This window comes from Mauremys reevesii, linkage group 5, assembly GCF_016161935.1.
Source record: "Mauremys reevesii isolate NIE-2019 linkage group 5, ASM1616193v1, whole genome shotgun sequence".
Taxonomy (NCBI): Eukaryota; Metazoa; Chordata; order Testudines; family Geoemydidae; genus Mauremys; species Mauremys reevesii.
In genome coordinates this window covers 24,656,906-24,674,872 of record NC_052627.1, presented here as the reverse complement: position 1 = coordinate 24,674,872, position 17,967 = coordinate 24,656,906, and the positions used below count along the sequence as shown (strand labels likewise).

The following is a 17,967-nucleotide window of genomic DNA, read 5'->3' as shown; positions in this document are numbered from 1 at the left end:
GCTGCAAGACAGAAAGTAACTTTGTTCAGAGAGCTGGAGGGAGTGGGGCTGATCAGGATCAGAATGAAAAAATGTGTGAGTGTCTTAACTAGGGAGGCATGTAGAAGGTGAACCACCATCAACAGTGCCACTTAATGGTCAGGCGTGTGTGGCAGGTCATCTCCCCATTGTAAATATAGTCCTGTCCTTCAGTGCCCCCCAAGGGATTCCAATCCTTTCCTTTAGCACAGGGACTTGGGATCTGGGCCTTCCCAGGGCCCAAAGGCAGACAGCTATGCTCTGCATCTTGGGGTGCTATGCAGCTGCCTCCCTAAACTACTTCCTATCCAAGTCTCCTTCTCCCTACAGAGTAGATCAAAGAATCTCAAAGTCTCTGACCTGCACACTCAGTCACACTCTCCTTTGTAGGTTTGCTCAGGTCTGCATAGTCTGGTCTCGGGCAATGAGCTCCTGGGCAGCACTTCTCCCCCAAGAGCTCAGAGCAGTGCTCTGCTCTCCCCTTCCACTGCATGCCGCCCTCTGAGGTGCTCCACTTCCAGTTTTAAGCCCTGTTTCCAGCATGTGCAGGCTTTGCAGGTGGTCCATCTGGGCCCAGAGCTGTTCTTTAACCCCTTGTCCTCCAGCATGGGTTTGTACACCCTATCACAGGTGACTACTGTGGCTTTTTTTCCATAATAAAACACAAAAGGTGAAATCCTGCCTCTTTTGAAGTCAATGACAAAACTCCCATTGATTTCAGTGGAGCCAGGATTTCATCCAAAGAACTTGCCTCAAAAGGACGTTATTATTAGAGTACACTGCATAGTAGAGGCGTGCACGGGACTATTTTTTAATCCCAGTCCTACCCGCTCCTGCTATTATGGCAACAGGTCCTGTGGGACCCACAGATCCCAATCAGCCATAGGGCTCTACATTAGTCCTACGTAGAGTTCTGCTGCATAGTGACACAAGCACATTCAGGCAAATAGATTTGTATCTGCATCAATACTTTCTATGATGAGTATATCATGTGGGGGAAGAGATTATTAGATGGGTGGAGGGGTAATGGGATACTTGTAGCTCTGTTGCTTGATAACCGCTGTATTTTAAGAATTTCTCCTAATTATAAGTAATTTTCAGAATGATATTTTATGAACAAAGAGGACTGACTGGGTGCATTTTTATAAACCTTGCACTTACAATTACATTTGCATATTCCACTATTTTCCACATCTTTAATCTAATCTTCTCCTAATCCACGAACCCTCTCAGGAGAACCTTCTAATTATGATTGTTTTATCTACATGTAATCACTTTATCTTTTTTCTGGTTTATTAGTCATAAAAACTGCAAGTGCAAATGGGAGAATAATGAGATTGGGTATTATTAGCCATATCTGAGTAACTTTAACTGGTTCTAAGGTGGAACTATTCTTTTTTGTAATACACCTCTACCCCGATATAATGCAGTCCTCCAGAGACAAAAAATCTCACCGCATTATAGGTGAGACCGTGTTATATCAAACTTGCTTTGCCCCCCCGTTCCTTGTTCCCTGACCGCCCTCTCCAGAGACCTCCGTCCCTAATCACCCCAAGGACCCAACCCCTTCCCAACCCACCTGCTCCCTGTCCCCAGACTGCTCCGACCCCTATCCACACCCCCTACCCCCTGACAGGCACTCACCGGCAGTGGCGGGAAGTGGAGCAACATGGCCCCAGTCCGCTCCACTCTGCCACCTCCCAGCCACAGCTCTCCGCTTCCCGCCGCCGGTGAGTGCAGGGAGGCTGGGGAAAGGACACCCCCCGTACTCACTGGCGGCAAGAAGTGGAGCGCTGCAGCTGGGAGCTGGCGGAGTAGAGGGGGCTAGAGCCAGGCTGCTCCACTTCCCACCACCGGTGAGTGCGGGGAGGTTGGGGAAAGGATGCCCCCCGCACTCACCTGCGGCAGGAAGCGGAGCGTCGCAGCTGGGAGCTGGCGGAGTGGAGCGGGCTGTTATTAGTCATGTCCAATAAATGATGTGAACCAAAGATACTAACTGAGCTGAACCATGCTAAAATTAGTAACAAGCAACAGCCATGCCTGTAAATTGGGGCAATGTGTGCGTGTGAGAGAGAGAGAGAGCTATCATCCTGCTGATGATAGCTCATCTCAGTTGATTAGACTCTTCCATTTGGTATGCATACTTCCACTTTTTCATGTTCTCTGTATATATAAATATCTCCTGTCTGTGTGTTCCATTCTATGCATCCAAAGAAGTGAGCTGTAGCCCATGAAAGCTCATGCTGAAATAAATTTGTTAGTCTCTAAGGTGCCACAAGTACTCCTGTTCTTTTTTTGAAAGAGAGAGAGAGAGAATAATATGACAGATGAATTTTAATTCCCAGACACAATCAAGGCCAGATCCTGTGAAACTTTGCTTCTTCAAGCATATCCACTGACACACAACAGTAAAACTTTGTAGGATCAGGCCCTAAATTTATAATGTCATCAATACAATTGGCGGCAGCAACAACAGTAATTAGTCTAGCACTAAGTTAGAGAAGGTAAGAGATGATGATAGAATACTAGCACAATTGCCATTACTGCATTTTCCTTCTCTTTTGCCCTTCTTCAGTTTTCCATTTTGTTGTCTGATTGATTTTTTCTCTTTTCTTTCTACACCAAACTTTCATATGTGAACAGGAAATAATTATATAAGAATGCCCTTTCCACCTCTTATGAATTCTAGAATTCAAGCAAAAATGGACCAATCAGCACAACTCGTGTTTATCATCCAAACAGATGAAATATTTAATTGATTTCAATCAGAGTTGCAGATTCCTACCACCTCTGAAAATGAAGCCCTTATTTAGGGGTGCCTGAAGTTAGGCACCCAACTTAAAAAATATGTGCTTTGGTGTATAAAACACAATGAGCCTTAGATGGTACTTTGGGTCTGTAACGGGTCGGACTCACCCCTGCGGCGCCTCCTACTGGTTGTCCTCGGGAATTAGCTCAGTCCAGTGTCCAGAGCGCCCTCTGCAGGCTGGTGATCAGCCTTCCAGCTACTGGCCCCCGTGTCCCTCCCTGGACCCTGGTGCGCCTTTTACTGGGTCTCCCCCTCCCAAGGGAACCACCACCCCACTAGGCCCACTTTGCCTCAGTATTGGCTACTGCCCAGTCTCCATCTCGCCCCCGTTCACTGGGGCACACTGCAGTATCCGCCACTCATCATCGGCAAAGGGGTCTGGACCTGCTGCCTTGGCCTACCCCTGGGTTGCCCTCTGCAACCCCCAGTACCTTTTGGCTTAAAACTAGGCTGCAGTCTGGGGCTTTCCAGGCAGGAGCTCCCCAGCTTCTCTGCCTTTTCCCCAGCCCTGCTTCACTCAGGTACCTTGTTTAACTTCCTGCAGCCAGGCCCATCTCCTTCTAGAAACAGAGAGAGACTGACTGCTCTGGCTTACCGGGCCTTCTTATAAGGCCCTGCGGCTCAGTTTGGGGCGTGGCCCCAGCTGCAGCCACTTCCCCAATCAGCCGAGCCTAAAGGCTGCTTTCTCCAGCCACAGCCCCTTCCATGGGCTGTTTTTAACCCCTTCAGGGCAGGAGCAGGGTTCCACCCTGCTACAGGGTCATAGACAGCTTTGCAAGACTCGAACCATCAGACTGCATTGACCAACCATGCAAAGCCTTACTAATTGCTTAAAAGATGAAAGTCTTACTTTATAAAGGCAATGGGGATCATTTGTGTCTTCCTCACCCACTGCCTCTAGTTCATAGTCTTCATATAGAGAGACACTCAATTAATAAAATGAGGGACTAATCAATTTGCATGAAGGCACAATTTAAATACTCCCAAGTTGCAGTTGTGTTTGGAAACATATTGCTTTAAAAATAACACAAACACAAAATAGAAATTGCCTCCTGGATGCAAATATCAGCCAATGGTCTTTCTTTGTGTGGGGACTGTGGAGATGGAACTAAATCTTCCACGTGATGTGTTGCTGAACTTTAAATATCCTCCTTTTTTTGGCTTATACAAAACTATCAGTGTCAGTAATTACTCTTTTTTCCCCACACCAGTGTCTAAGTTGCTAAATGTTCATAATATAATTGTTTGACAGAAGAATGCTCCCTGGCAAGCTAACTGAAATGATAACTAGGGATGAAAAAGAGACAAGATACTAATTTGAATTTCCTTTGATAGAGAATGTTTGCTGAACATTTCTGTTGCAAGAAAATTATGTTGAATCAATTTAAGTTTATACCAAGCAAAGTACAAAGGCCATCCATTGCTGTTGTGATACTACTTTGAGGAATATCGAATTAGCATCAAAGTATAAAACATATAAATACTGCTTTGTCTTTTTATATCTATTCATTCTATTTTTGTTTTAAACCATGGTCAGATATATGATTCTCTTAAAGGAAACAGACAATAGTAAAAGCACACGGGAATACCATATTTATAGTATCTTCTAAAGGCTAGATTTGAACCCGTCATAGGATAAAACCCCAAAAAGCAAAATTTGTGTTTTAATTGTACCCCTAACTCACTGATCTCACCCTCTAGCTTAGCCCAGCTGAATTTTTTTCTGTACAAGGCAACATCTAGAAGGGAAGTAACAGAAACCCACCCTTGTATCTTCATTTATAAATAAGTGTCCAAATCCTCAGTCATGACCAAGAAGTGGGTACAACTGGGAGGAGGTAGTGACTACAAAGGTGGCTTAAAATAACCTTTGTACTTGCCCTGAATCTTGACCGAGTCTTTGTTGGGCCAGTCCCAGCTTTGAATGGCCACACAAGGTTGAAACATCTCAGGCAGAGAACACTGCTCACATCCTCTTTTCCCAGGTCAACTCCTCTATTCAAGTGGCCAGGAAGGTGTGTGGTACAGAAGCCTCTATGCGGGCTCTGTGCCACCAAATTGTCTCCATATTTGGGTATCACCCTTCCTTGGCCAGCTTCAGGCCCTTCCTTTGATCCAGCAGCCTGACACGCAGTGGCCACAGCACAGGGAATAATTTGGCCCAGGGAATCCTGAGAGGAAGGTTATTTCACTGTATTAACATAATTCACCCTAAGCCAATTTTTAATATTTTCTGATTGCAGTAATTTGTGCCAAACTGCACTCAGTTTGGCATAATAATTGGAAGGCAGCTATATCTTATGCATCATTTAGAGTTTTAGTTAGGAAGCCTTAGCTGGTAGGCAAGTTTTTGTTGCTCTTTTGAGTTAACACAGGTTAATTGTATAACTTACTATGTGTCTATGGAAGAAACAGCTTTTAATGTCTTTAATTCCAACTTTGAAATGAACTTTATTGGTAAAATAATTATTTTGTGGAAAATTCCCATTGATCCAGTATTGACAAGGAGAAACTCAATTATGTGACAGTTGACTATGTTTCAGTTTCTTTTTAAACCGTGTAATTTATTTTCAAAATCTTTTTTAGTCACTCCTAGTCAATAACCTATTAGTGGAAAGCAAGAAGGAGAAAAATAGCATTCCTCTAAATGGAAAACACTCAGAATCTCTTACCAGCACAGTCACCACACGCAGAACCACCCCACGCATGTTGTTCTCCAGTTTTCTGTCTGTTAGTGACCCATTCAGACCAGTGAGAGGATTCCAGCAGCCAAGCTGAAAAATAAAATATAATTTGTCACCTCATTGTCCATAACATTGTCAGACATTCCTGTTATGGAGCTTTAAATGGGAGCAACAGAAAACCTTCCAGAAAAAACGGGATGGACAGTCAAAAGGGGGTTTGCCCAGAGATTCATTTTTAAAATGCAAATTAGGAATATCAGTTTCTGCTCCTAAATACCATGTGCAGTGTACGACATCATCCAGGACAGTGGAGTATATTCATTGCTTTAGAAGGGTGAGGATTTCTGAATTAACGAAGAACATTTAAAATGTGAGATGGCTATAACAATACCTACACCTCACTTCCAGTGATACACTAATTGGGAAAATAGTAGCTAACATAATTCTAGCATGTCGTTTGCTCCAGCACATGTTTTCTAGTGGAACTTTGAGGAAAAGAGTTACATTAGCTTTAATTAAACCGCATATTGTTCACTGATAAAGAAACGGTTACTATATTTAACTAAGCTAAAAGCCTCATTTAAAAGTGATTGAGGGAAAGATCACCTGATGGGCAAACTATGGAGGATCTGTAATAGATGATGCAGAAAAAGAAAGAATATTTGCTTACTTTGTATAAATAATTAAATATTCATTAGATATTAATGCCTTTCTCTTTGGGATTTCCACTGGCTACCTTAAGCTTCTGGGAATACATTTCTTAGGTGCCTAACTCTTTCCATACAATGCACGGGGAGCCAGGGCGTCTAACTTGGGGCTGCAAATTCCACTGTGCATGAGGGCGCATAGGAGTTAGGTATTGCAACACCTAATTCCCCTTTGTATCTCTAGCCTCTAGTCAATATCTTTAAGATGTATGTTTTTCCATACCCTCCTGGACTGAGAACATGCTCGGGAGTTTTATCATTGACTTCAAGGGGAGCAGAGTTAGGACAATGCTGAGCAATCTATGTTGATGTGCCCTTACTATTACATTGCAGTATATTTCTTTATGGTCTCCCAACACCATTACCTTTCTGGTAAGCTTCACCAAGCAATCTGATTCAGTTGAAAACCATATTTGTTAAACTACATTACTAGCCACAGCACAATGAAGGGTCTTAGTTCAAAATATTTACCTAGATGTATACATTTTGTCATAAGATGAATCATTACCACCTTACAGTGTTAATACAACTAATCGTTTGATAAAGCCTGCATTTTCATTACTAAAATATTTTAGAAAATGGTGCCAACTGCTAGGTTCAGCTGTAAAAACACATTAAATTCATTCAGTGATATGTCATTCTTAGTTATATAAAGAAATTAATTAGAACTTAGAGCCAATTAGCATATCCAAATGTGCTGAAAGTCTAATTACCACAGATATTGTACTCTTGCCGAATATAAAACCCTATGACATTTGAGAAGAGCCTTTGTTCCCTTTTGAGGTCAGCTAAAGTCCATTTTTAATTATGTTCATTAATGTGTACATTTTGTTTATAATTAACTTTACAGCTCAATCCTTTCTAGCATTTTTTTTTAAACAATACCGCTCTGAACTAAGCAATGGAAGTTTAATCATAAATCTCTTTTTCCTGTTTAAAAGGTACATTTTGTTTTCAATTATGTTTATTTAATTTTCAATTCAATTATTCCTTTTATGCAATATAGTCATGCCCAAGATGTATGAACAGACCCTTGCTAAACTAAACTTGATGTTAATTTCAGGGATGGTATTGCTGAAATTAGGTGAAAAACAATCAACTTTTTATTGCTGACAATTTGAATGTGTCTTTGCAGCAGGAGTGACCATATCTATAGCTGAAACAGAAAGGTACATTACCAAACTCTGAGCATCCTGCATATATTTCCCTTCAGTTATGCCACTGGCCACACCAGTTTAAAAAAATATTTATTGTGTCCTCACCTGCTTTTCTTAAATACTGCTCTTTCCTTGTTATACAGTTAAAATGACAGCATAAGTCAACATTTTATTAAGCAATACAGCAATTTTATGTTAATCCTGGGTTGATCTGTATAGCAACAGACGATGTCAATATATGGTTGATGGGAAATGTTGACTAAACACAGTATTCATCTTTGGCATCTCCAGATGGATTTTGTGATTTGAAGTGCTTCACACCTTAGATGTTGTTTCTTTCATTTATTTTCTTGACAAGTGTCATTCTGGTACACATTTGGAGATAGAATGATGAAAGTTTTAAACTTGTCAGTTTTTCACTTCATTTATGATGTATTTTTGATCATGAGCCTTGTAGCTCAGTTCCTTTTCCTGTTGTTACTTCTGCTATGCTAATATTTCTTTTATTTCACTGTCAGTGTTGATCACTTCTATTTCTCTCAGGGGCCATTTCTACATCTTCAAGAATTCTGGCCTCTGTGGGTTGCCAGTTGTGGAAGGTCTGTGATTATCAATCTTCTTAGATTAGTTAAAATGTATCATTTTGCAATTTCAGGACTGACTGATAAGAAACTTGGAACACAATCAAATGTGCAACACCATTCACTATGGAATCTCATGTTCTGCCTGTTCATCTTCTCTGCCACCTCCATGGCCATATATAGAACACAAATATTTCTTATGACACCAGTGAATTCTAATGGATAGGCTTAGGGAGATTAATAATCTTTTGGCACAGAGCATCAACTCAAGTCTACTGATATAAACCCGTTTTGTGACCACATTGTGTGATCATCATAAACAATAAAAATAACCCGATAATAGTAATGTATTACTTTAATGTAGTGCATGCCATCCTAACAGATCTTCAAGTGCTCTACAAACTTAGAGAGAGATAAAAATACCTATGAATTACTTAATCCAACACTGCAGCCACCCTCTGAGGTTAAATATGGCATGCACATCAACACTACACAATACTTTAGGGTGGGACACAATTAATAGAAGCTTCAGGAGGAATTTGAGACAAATGTCATTGCCACATCCACAACCGGAATTTAGTCAAGACACCATGATTAACATGCTTCCTCTAACATAAAGTTCCTTGGGATCTTCAAAGCACAAAAGTGGTCAAGTTTTTATAAGCCATCCAAAAGTCAGCATTGTTAGCATCATTCTGAGGAATTGGTTTCATAATAATTCAGAAAAAAAATCACTTATTGAATAATCAGCAGGACTTTCTTCAGCACCAAGTTGTTTCCCTTTCAAGTTTCTGTCTGGCTGCAGATCGTTAGTTTGTGAGGTTTTATGAGATCATAACCTAGGGTGGAATAAATGCTGTCTTAAAAGGATGAGCATAGATACTTCCTGCCTCCACTCCAAACTCAAAACAGTGGAAGAGCAGAAGCCTTCAATTACACAGGAATAAAACTTTAAACTCTCCCTAGCTGACACGTGTGTGGCAAAGACATGAAATTGGGTACACAACAACAACAACAAATAATGGAAGAAGAAGCATGAAATGATGTGGAGGCTTATTTCTTTAACATCTACAAAATTTGCTATGACTTCAGTCTGAGCAATATACTGGAATAAAATGGAACTTCAATCTAATTTTGTGTGGAAGGGAGGTTCTTAGCCCTTATGGGTGAGGAATAGAGTCTCATGTGGGTGCAGAGATTCATTTAAAGGGTAACCCTAGTTCAGTCTGTGAATCTGACCCCAAGCAATGAAGGAAAATAGCTGTAGTGGCTCAGTCATATTTGCAGCAAATAAATCGATTGGGTGGTAAAGTGAGAGCCTTAATCTTGCAGAGCTTGATTAAAGGGACAAGTGGCTTCTTAATGATTTCATATTAATATTCTATAGTGGCAGTTAGAAATTTTTCCTACAATTATGTTAAATATTTTATTTTTTCCTTCACTGGAGCTTAGACAATAGTCAGCTAGTAATGGTGATATTAAAATCTCATAGAACATATTGTGTTCCACACACTGGTTAATACATTTATATACAGTGCGTATAGCAGTTCTTGCATCTCCTACATGCTATATCGGGAAGGTTATAGAGTTCTGTACATGCAGTTTTTGTTTTTTTTACAGTTGTTTTATTAATTTAATTTGCCATTAGGCTACAAGGCACATCTTGCACCCTTGGGCTTTGCAGTGCTACTTTCAAGAAATTTTAGAAGTTAAAAAAGAGAGCGCAAATACTCAAACCTAGTTTTGTTTCCAATAGTTTCTGTGGATTATGATAGTCTTATCTTTAGTATTTTATCTTGGAGCCAAGTATAAATTGTCTAAATAAGAGTTTCTTTCTTTAAGGCCATAACACATGCCTTTGGGACTTCATTATGCTGGGGGCTGCAGTCACCTATGTCCCTACAATGGTCTGAAAAATCACAGTTGGAGCAAAAAGGCTGAAGAGCAAGCTGCGGCTGGCTGGGTCAGCAGCTATAAGAGAGGCCCTCTACCAGGCTGCCACCTGTGTCTGTGCGTGATATATAAGGTGGGATATGGCATCCAAGTATACAGAGGAAAGGAGCAAGAAGTGGTGAGATGACCATGTATTAGTGAGTGTCTCAGAAGATGAGTGACTGCTGGCAACTCTGGTTTTAGTGTTTACAAAATTTCACTACATGTTGGTTCAGAGGGTTCATACTATCACATGTTCAATAGACCCTGGAGCAAAAAAAATGTTGTCCAAAAATTTTTAATAACTTTTTGTGTGCGCACGCGCAAACACTGCCTTTAAGCAGTAACACTTCTTCTGTAACTGTAAGATGATTAATGAACACCACATTCATTGAAAATAAGCTCATTGATGTTTGCATATTTTATGGGATCTTAATAGTACCAAATAAATTCAGGTTTGTATAAAATTTAAACACAGTCACTTTTGATTCTTAATTGCAAATGCTTGGCTCCAATCTCATTAAAACTTATAATAGCTTAAAAAGGCATCTGTCAGCCTAAATCATTTAAGTTCTAAAGAACATTAGGCTTTGTAGTTGAACTTTTCCCCTTTCATACTGTGCCATATTGCATCTTTATGAAATCAAAGAGGAAAAGTGCTCAGACAAAGATACTATATTCAACTCATATTAGATCACAACTTATAGGATATTTGTATCATAGTAAAACCTTTGATCAAATCTGATCAATGGCAAACAATGAGAAGTACTGTTTTTCAGTGAGTTCTGTGCTCTCTCTGCAGGACACAATGAAATGTGCAATGTACCCTTCAGTTTATCAATTCCCTCGTAGTAGAAGAACATTCTTCAACAGTCTCTCTGCTCACTACTCTACCTAATAAGGTGCATTTGGCGTATTTGAGTTTTCAGAAAGGGCTTGATCAAGTGGAACAGCATCATGAAATATTTTCTCTGATGGAGGGCTCAAAAATCTAGGGATACAACATAAAAAAAGTAAGGATGTTAATAGTAAAGAGCAAATGCGGGAAGCACTATTTCACTCAGAGAGCAATAAGCATATGAACAGGCTTCCCAGGAAAGCCATCCAAGCAAACTGTATGAGTAAGACTAAGGCCATGTTTACACTACCACATATGTTGAAAAAACACATGTTGCTCAGGGTGTGAAAAAACACCCCGCTGAGCAACATACTTTTTGCTGGTATAAGTAGTAGTATGCACAGCACTATGTCAGTGGGAGTCCCACCAAGGTAGCTACTGCCGCTCCTTTGGGGTGGTTTAATTATGTTGATGGCAGCAGGGCCGGCTCTACTGTTTTAGCTGCCTCAAGCAGCACGCCGAATTGCCGCCGCAGACGGTGGGGGCAGTCCGTGTGCTGTTAGGGCAGCACGCGCGTTTCCGCGGCAGCGGCAATTGGGAGGGAGCTTCTGTCTTCAGCCGGAAGACAGAAATTGCGCCGCTGCGGACAGCTGAACATAGAAGATGTCACCGAATTGCTGCCACCATGGAAATGCGCGTGCCGCCCTAATGGCACACGGACTGCCCCCGCCGTCCATGGCAGCAATTCGGTGCACTGGTTGGGGGCAAAAACACAGGGACTGCCGCCCCTTGCAGAGTGCTGCCCCAAGCTGGTGCCTGGAGCCGGCCCTGGATAGGAGAGCCCTCTCCCATCAGCATAGAGCAGCTACATGAGAGATCTTATGGCAGCGCACCTGCATCTGTGCTGCTGTAAGAGCTCTAGAGTAGACATAGCCTAAGCAGCAGCTTGGCACTTTTTCAGACAGAAATGCAGGGAGCAAAGCAGGGAGCCTGGACCTTTATTTTCTCAGGTAGAACAACATCAGTCATAGTACACAGGCAACAAATTGAAACTCCAATGTTCTTGAAAGGAGAACAGATTTTAAATGGGAGTAATGCATCAGCTAATCCTGAACAAAGACACATAACACAGGGAGCACAGAGTAACTCAGTCCTGTGTTACACAGAGCATGGGTGCACTGCCATGAAATTATTCCTTCCTAACAGCACATGTACAGCCAAAGTGAGTGTGCGGAGCAGAGCACTTTATTTGCAGGCTGAGGAGTGCAGTTATGTCTGTGTCTCCTCAGACACACCCACTGACCGCTCCCCATCCCTTTCTTTATTCATCAGAGAGGGAATGATTAAATGTGACCAAATGCATCCCTGTATTCACATCTTACACAATAATCTTTGTACAAAAATATACCTTGTGAGGTATCATTTGAAAACTAACAACTCACTGGTCAATAATATCATTATATAATGTTGCTACACACATTTTATGTAAAGTTACGAACATATGCTGAAATCATGACTGAAGTGTGTTGACCAGACAAGTCAGGGGAGTGGGTAAACCTATTTCAAAGTCAATGGACAAACTGATGCTTCTAGCCAGGTGTCATCAAAATTGATGGGAAATCAAAACGTCAAGTGGCCATTTTTTGGCAAGGAAGAGGGGCTGGAACTAAAAGATCTGCATCTTCACAAACAACAGCATGGACTCTCTTTCACCAGCAGACTCTCTGTTTTCAGCCCCTCAGTTAGAACAAATGTCATGTAAGGGTATCCTGCAGGATAATGCATTTCACATGGTGACTAAACTATAAAAGTGAGGGGCACAACACCCCAACTTTTCTCTCTCCTTATCCAGCTCTCTCCTTTTCACCTAACAAATAAAACAACCTTTGGACTTTGAGAGCAGATCTTGATCTGAAATTTGAGCAGACCTGCTGCTGGGAGCCTGTGGTAAGAATTTTGTTGTGAACCAAGTCTAGTTTGTTAAGTTTTAGCACTGGGAAGCATTTTACCTTTATTTCTCTTGTAACCATTTCTGACTTTAATGCCCTATGCTTGTACTCATTTACAACCTCTCTTTGTAGTTAAACAAACATGTTTTATTCTTTAATCAAAACTAACTCAGTGTTGTGAATTATGTGGTTAACTCCATTCGGGGAAACAAATTGTTGTATATCGATCCCTTAGAAGGTCAATGGACCTAATATATCTGCACTGTCCAGGAGAGAGCTGGACAGTGTAGGACTGGAAGTGTGTTGGGGTCACTATGCAAATGGTAACCAAGGCTGCCAGAAGCCAGAGTGTGGCTGGTGTTTGGTGACAGGCTGCTAGGGTCAGAGGTGCTGGCCCAAGGCTATGGCAATACACAAACACTAACAGTGTGTGACCTGCATGCTGGCAGGCTGTTTGTGAGTGACCCAGGTGGGAGTTACAGCAACAAAGCATTGTGAGGCACCTCAGGTTTCAGGGCAAGGGTGACACAGTCCCTCACTGATGTAGATTGCATCCCAGAATGTCACACTAAGTTAGGGGCAACTGACTTACTACTCTCAGTGCAGTCGCTACAACTTATTTGCAAATATACTGAGTCCTATCACAGTTGCACTGGATTGCACAACTTTGTACTCCTTGTTATTCAGCATGCAAAGACTTGCAGGCTCATTCTGAATGAACTGTACAGAGAATGAAATTTTTTTAGCTAGCTTGAGCCACTCTCTATCGATTATGCATGCCCTGGATGGTTCCCATTCTTCAGGACTAAGATGTCACTGCATCCAAACAACAACTCCAATGGAAAAACAGGCATATTTATTTTTGTTATTTGAGAACCAACAGTTCACATGAGATACATGACATGTATTGTGAGTGTTTATAAGAACAGAGATCTCCATGACAACAGGAAACCGACAGAGTTGTCATCCTAATATTGTTCTCAAACTCTGTGCCACACAGAAGATAACATGATATTACATCCAGCAGCAGTACCAGATGATAAACCACTTTCTGCTGGTTGGCCATAATCCCAAAACACAGAAATGGGAAACGTAGAGATTGAAACAATCTTTGCTTACACATAGATCAATACCCTGTTCCTAAAACTGAGGATTTATTCTCAGTGTTGTCAGAAAGAAAGACGTTTACTCAGTTGGATCTAACACATGATGCTGGCTAGTAAATCAAAGCAGCTATTTGTCATCAATAGGTTAGAAAATATTATCCTGTTATAACCAAATACAATAGGGTGGGTGGCTTGCATGCCACCATTTTTTTCAGTTCATTATGGACCAGATAATGCAAGTAATTCATTGGATCATATATTTTCTGTGGATTGGAAGTAAAGAAAATATTTTCCCTGAGACACTGCAACTTACTTAAGAGACAGTATTGGTGATGATGCAATTATCCAGTAAAAGAAAAACATGAAGCAATAATTAGTAACAGTATGAAGGAATGAGTTGGCTATTTCTCCAAGATCCATGCACAGAGAGCGCCCTCTGCTAATGGATCTCTTCTCTCCCATGCATGAGGGGGCTGAGGGGATAGCCTCATTCTCCTCTTCTTGATGTTGCGAAAGTCCCCATGTGCTCTGTTTGGGGTCCTGTATCTATCACTGGTCATGGCTTCTGAAGGGAATAACTGCAGCTACCCAAACCCAGACAGACTTGTTGGGAGTAAGCATGGTTGGTCCACAGTGTGCTGTACCTCAGGACCTCCAGGGAGGTACAGGCACGAGGCCTCACATCTGAGAGGGTTGCACTCAGAAAAGCCAGAGGAGGGGTCAGAGGTGCTGCTAGCCTTGAACCATGACAGCAGCATGGAAAGAAGACAGCATGACTGTCATATCTCATGGTGAATCATAAAGATATTCATTCAAGGTTGCACAGGGAAGTACAGGTAGCTGTATAATTCAATATATGAATGGTCTTTCCTGGATGTGTTATTTAGATTGACTCAGGATGTAGCTACAGAAACCTCAAGTTATTTCATTTAGCAGTAAGCATTATTACTCGATTTTACAGACAAGGGGAAAACAAACAAACTACAGCTAAAGCATCTTGCCCAAGCTGACACAGAGTGAGAGATGGGATCAGAACTCAGCAATTCAATGATCCCACTTCACTTACTAACCAAGATGACTGGAGAAAGTTGTTACATCTTTTGGAGCTACTACATTCTATCTCCCAGTGTTCCAACTACAAATGCAGTTTCACTCCTTCCTCTAGCTGCAGTGAAAATGAAAATGCCTGTCATTTTTGTGGCTAATGAATGTTCTGATAAAATCAATCTGTTCATGTCAGCATTGGCCCCTCTTCACCACTGGCTGTGGCCTGCCTATCCTTTGTAGAGTGTACATGTAGATTCTACTGGAAAAGGTAACTCTTTGGGTATGTCTACACTACCCGCCGGATTGGTGGGTAGCGATTGATTTATCGGGGATTGATATATCGCGTCTCATCTAGACGCGATATATTGATCCCCGAACGCTCTCCCGTCGACTCCGGAACTCCACCAGAGCGAGCGGCGGTAGCCGAGTCGACAGGGAGAGCCATGGCCATCGATCCCACGCCGTGAGGACGGGAGGTAAGTCGAAATAAGACTCTTCAACTTCAGCTACGCTATTCACATAGCTGAAGTTGCGTATCTTACATCGACCCCCTCCCCTACTGTAGACCAGGCCTAAGACACTTCAATGCCTTAGGCTGGGGACAGTACCAATGTCAGGCATAGTCTTTTCCAAAAACAGCATGTATGTTGGAGAGCCTCTTGGCTGCTTCATGCTGCTATAAAGCAATGTGTTTTAGAGGAATCAGTGGAGTAGATTCCAAACATCCATTTAATTTCTTCTTTACTTTTCCTCTTTATTTTTGTTATTTCTCTCCGCTCCGTTTTCCTTCTTCTGCAATCCTTTAAATTTCAAGGAGATCCTTTTTCTGTGTTTTTCCCCACTGTGTTTTTGCTGGTCTAATATTGCTCTTCTTCATTTTTATGTGCATATATGCAACTCTTAATAAATGCAACAAATACAGTGAGATCAGACTGATTTTCCCCTTAGACAATGGGCCTGATTCTGGAAGCATTGACATGAATGCACCTCTGTTGGCTTCAATGAAGTTACTACTGCTTATTTACACTAGTGCAGGTGTGATCAGAATCATGCTCGTCAGGATTCCCAGAAATGAAGTTTAGTTTGCAGATCTTCAGAAGTGAAAGGCTTGTGCATTAACCCATTCCGCGCCTCCCTTTTTTTTGAAATCATAAAGACAAAGGTTCTTCTGTTATTCCATTCCTATTTAAGGGCCTGCTTGCATAACTACCCCAAGTCCTGAGTAAAAGAAAACATGTAAGTTGTGCTGCCACAGGAGCAGACCAGACAACAAATTGTGATTCAGAGAGTCATAATTTTGTCTCACGTTTGCTTCAAAGGGTGAAGTAATCTTGGTCAGCCTAGCACAAATTACTTTCCCCCAGTGCAGAGTGGAGGAAGAATCAAGGTTCTGTTCTCTCCCTGGCCACTTGTATGGGAAAGAGTGTAAGAGTCCTATGGAGGCTGCTTTCTCCCCTGCATTGTGACCTGCTTTGCCATTAGCCCATGCTGAGGAATGAAGGGAATTTTATGTGTTACTCCCTTGGGTGAGTATGTAGGGGTGAGCCAGAATCTCACCCAAAATGATTATTAAATGGATTTACTCTAATTCAAAAGAGAACCAGAACTGCGACAGCTTGTGCTTCTCACCCAGAAACACATTTGTGCTCTCCCTGAAAAGCAGTCAGGGATGTGTGAAGTGGTAGCAAAGTGATGGTTCTAACTTAGTACTGACTGGACTTCACTGTTTGTCTGAAGAAAGAATGTTTGGATTGGAAAAGGAGGGAACCACATGGGGTTATTATTTTTATTATTATTATTATTATTATTATTTTGGTCTGGAAAGAGAAACACCTTTTAAGGGTCTGAAGACTGGAATGGCTGATGTAGTCAGTGTACAAACTCACTGCTCTATACAGCGAATGTGTTTGTTCTTATTACAGTAAATAAGCTTGTCAGAACAATCTACCTATTTTAAGCATTTAAATGGCAAGTGACATGCAATAAAATACACGATAGGTTTAAACAAAAAATCCTTGTGGAAAATAATAAACCATTAGTTTAAAAGATCAATTGACAACTCTAATAAGCTATCTCCAGAACAGCTGAATCAGTAAAACACGTTTTTACTACAGAGGGAAATTGCTGCTCTAATGTGTCTCGAGTTTGCCACAAAAATAAATTAGAAATATATCCTAGTGATTAAACTGTAGAAATGTGTTATAAATCCATCTTGCATGGGATGGGAAATATATTTTCCAGTACATTATATTCCAACAATAGATCTTGCTTAGTATATACAGTTCTGAACTTGTATAAAGATAATCATTTTAAGCCAATGAGATGGTTAAATTACTTTAACATTACAAAACCTCTTTTGAAAGATGTTGCTGCACATGTGGCAGTGATTATCTAACCATCTTGATACTTATGTACTCATCACAGAAGTACCTCTTCCACAAATGCTGTGATTTAATTTAAAGGGATACTGTCAATTTAAAAATCACACTTCTATCTGAAAATGCTTTATTCTGGTAACAAGTAACATCTTTATAACTTGTAATTTATTAATAAATTGAAATCTGGCCCCAAACCATCTAGCTGTGCATAATATTTGTTATCTTTGTACTCCTTCCCCTGTTCCTTCCCACTGTCTTTTGCACCCACTTGTTGATCTTGTTGTGAATTTGATTGTAAGCTATTTGAGGCAGGGGCTGTATTTCCTATGTGTTAATAGATCACCTTCCTTCCACAATGAAACCTGACTGGCACCTTTGTCTGCTACTATAGTTATAATCATATGACTGATTACTTAAATTCATCTATACATGACAAGATTAGATTTTTTTTCTCTTTTTTTCAGCTTCAGCTACTTTGTGCATTTGACTACAGCACTTTACAATGCAGTATTTATTTCATGCATCTGACAGCAGTTGCATTGTTTCCCCTCTATAATGAATTACGGCTTGATTCAATTTATGGGATGGGGATTTTCCAACCCACTTGCTTGGCCTGCCCTGGGTATGTTTGTATAGCAGTCCTGCACTATAATTTTGAAAGTAAATATTATTAGCCCCATATAACACACAGGGTATAGAAAGAACAGAATCCAGGAGTCCTGTCTCACAGTAACCTGCTCTAATCTAGACCAGTGGTTTCA

The 17,967-nt window shown here is 41.1% G+C and overlaps 1 protein-coding gene across 11 annotated transcripts in view; it reads right to left on the bottom strand.

Annotated features, from left to right (window-relative positions):
* The window catches only part of GRID2 (glutamate ionotropic receptor delta type subunit 2), a 1,020,962-nt gene that overhangs the window by 215,059 nt on the left and 787,936 nt on the right, over positions 1–17,967 (bottom strand). For all 11 annotated transcript variants that reach the window (XM_039542696.1, XM_039542702.1, XM_039542703.1 and 8 more), the window contains one exon: positions 5,500–5,601. In XM_039542696.1, the coding sequence (XP_039398630.1) occupies positions 5,500–5,601 (102 nt within the window). The remainder of the gene's footprint in view (positions 1–5,499; positions 5,602–17,967) is intronic.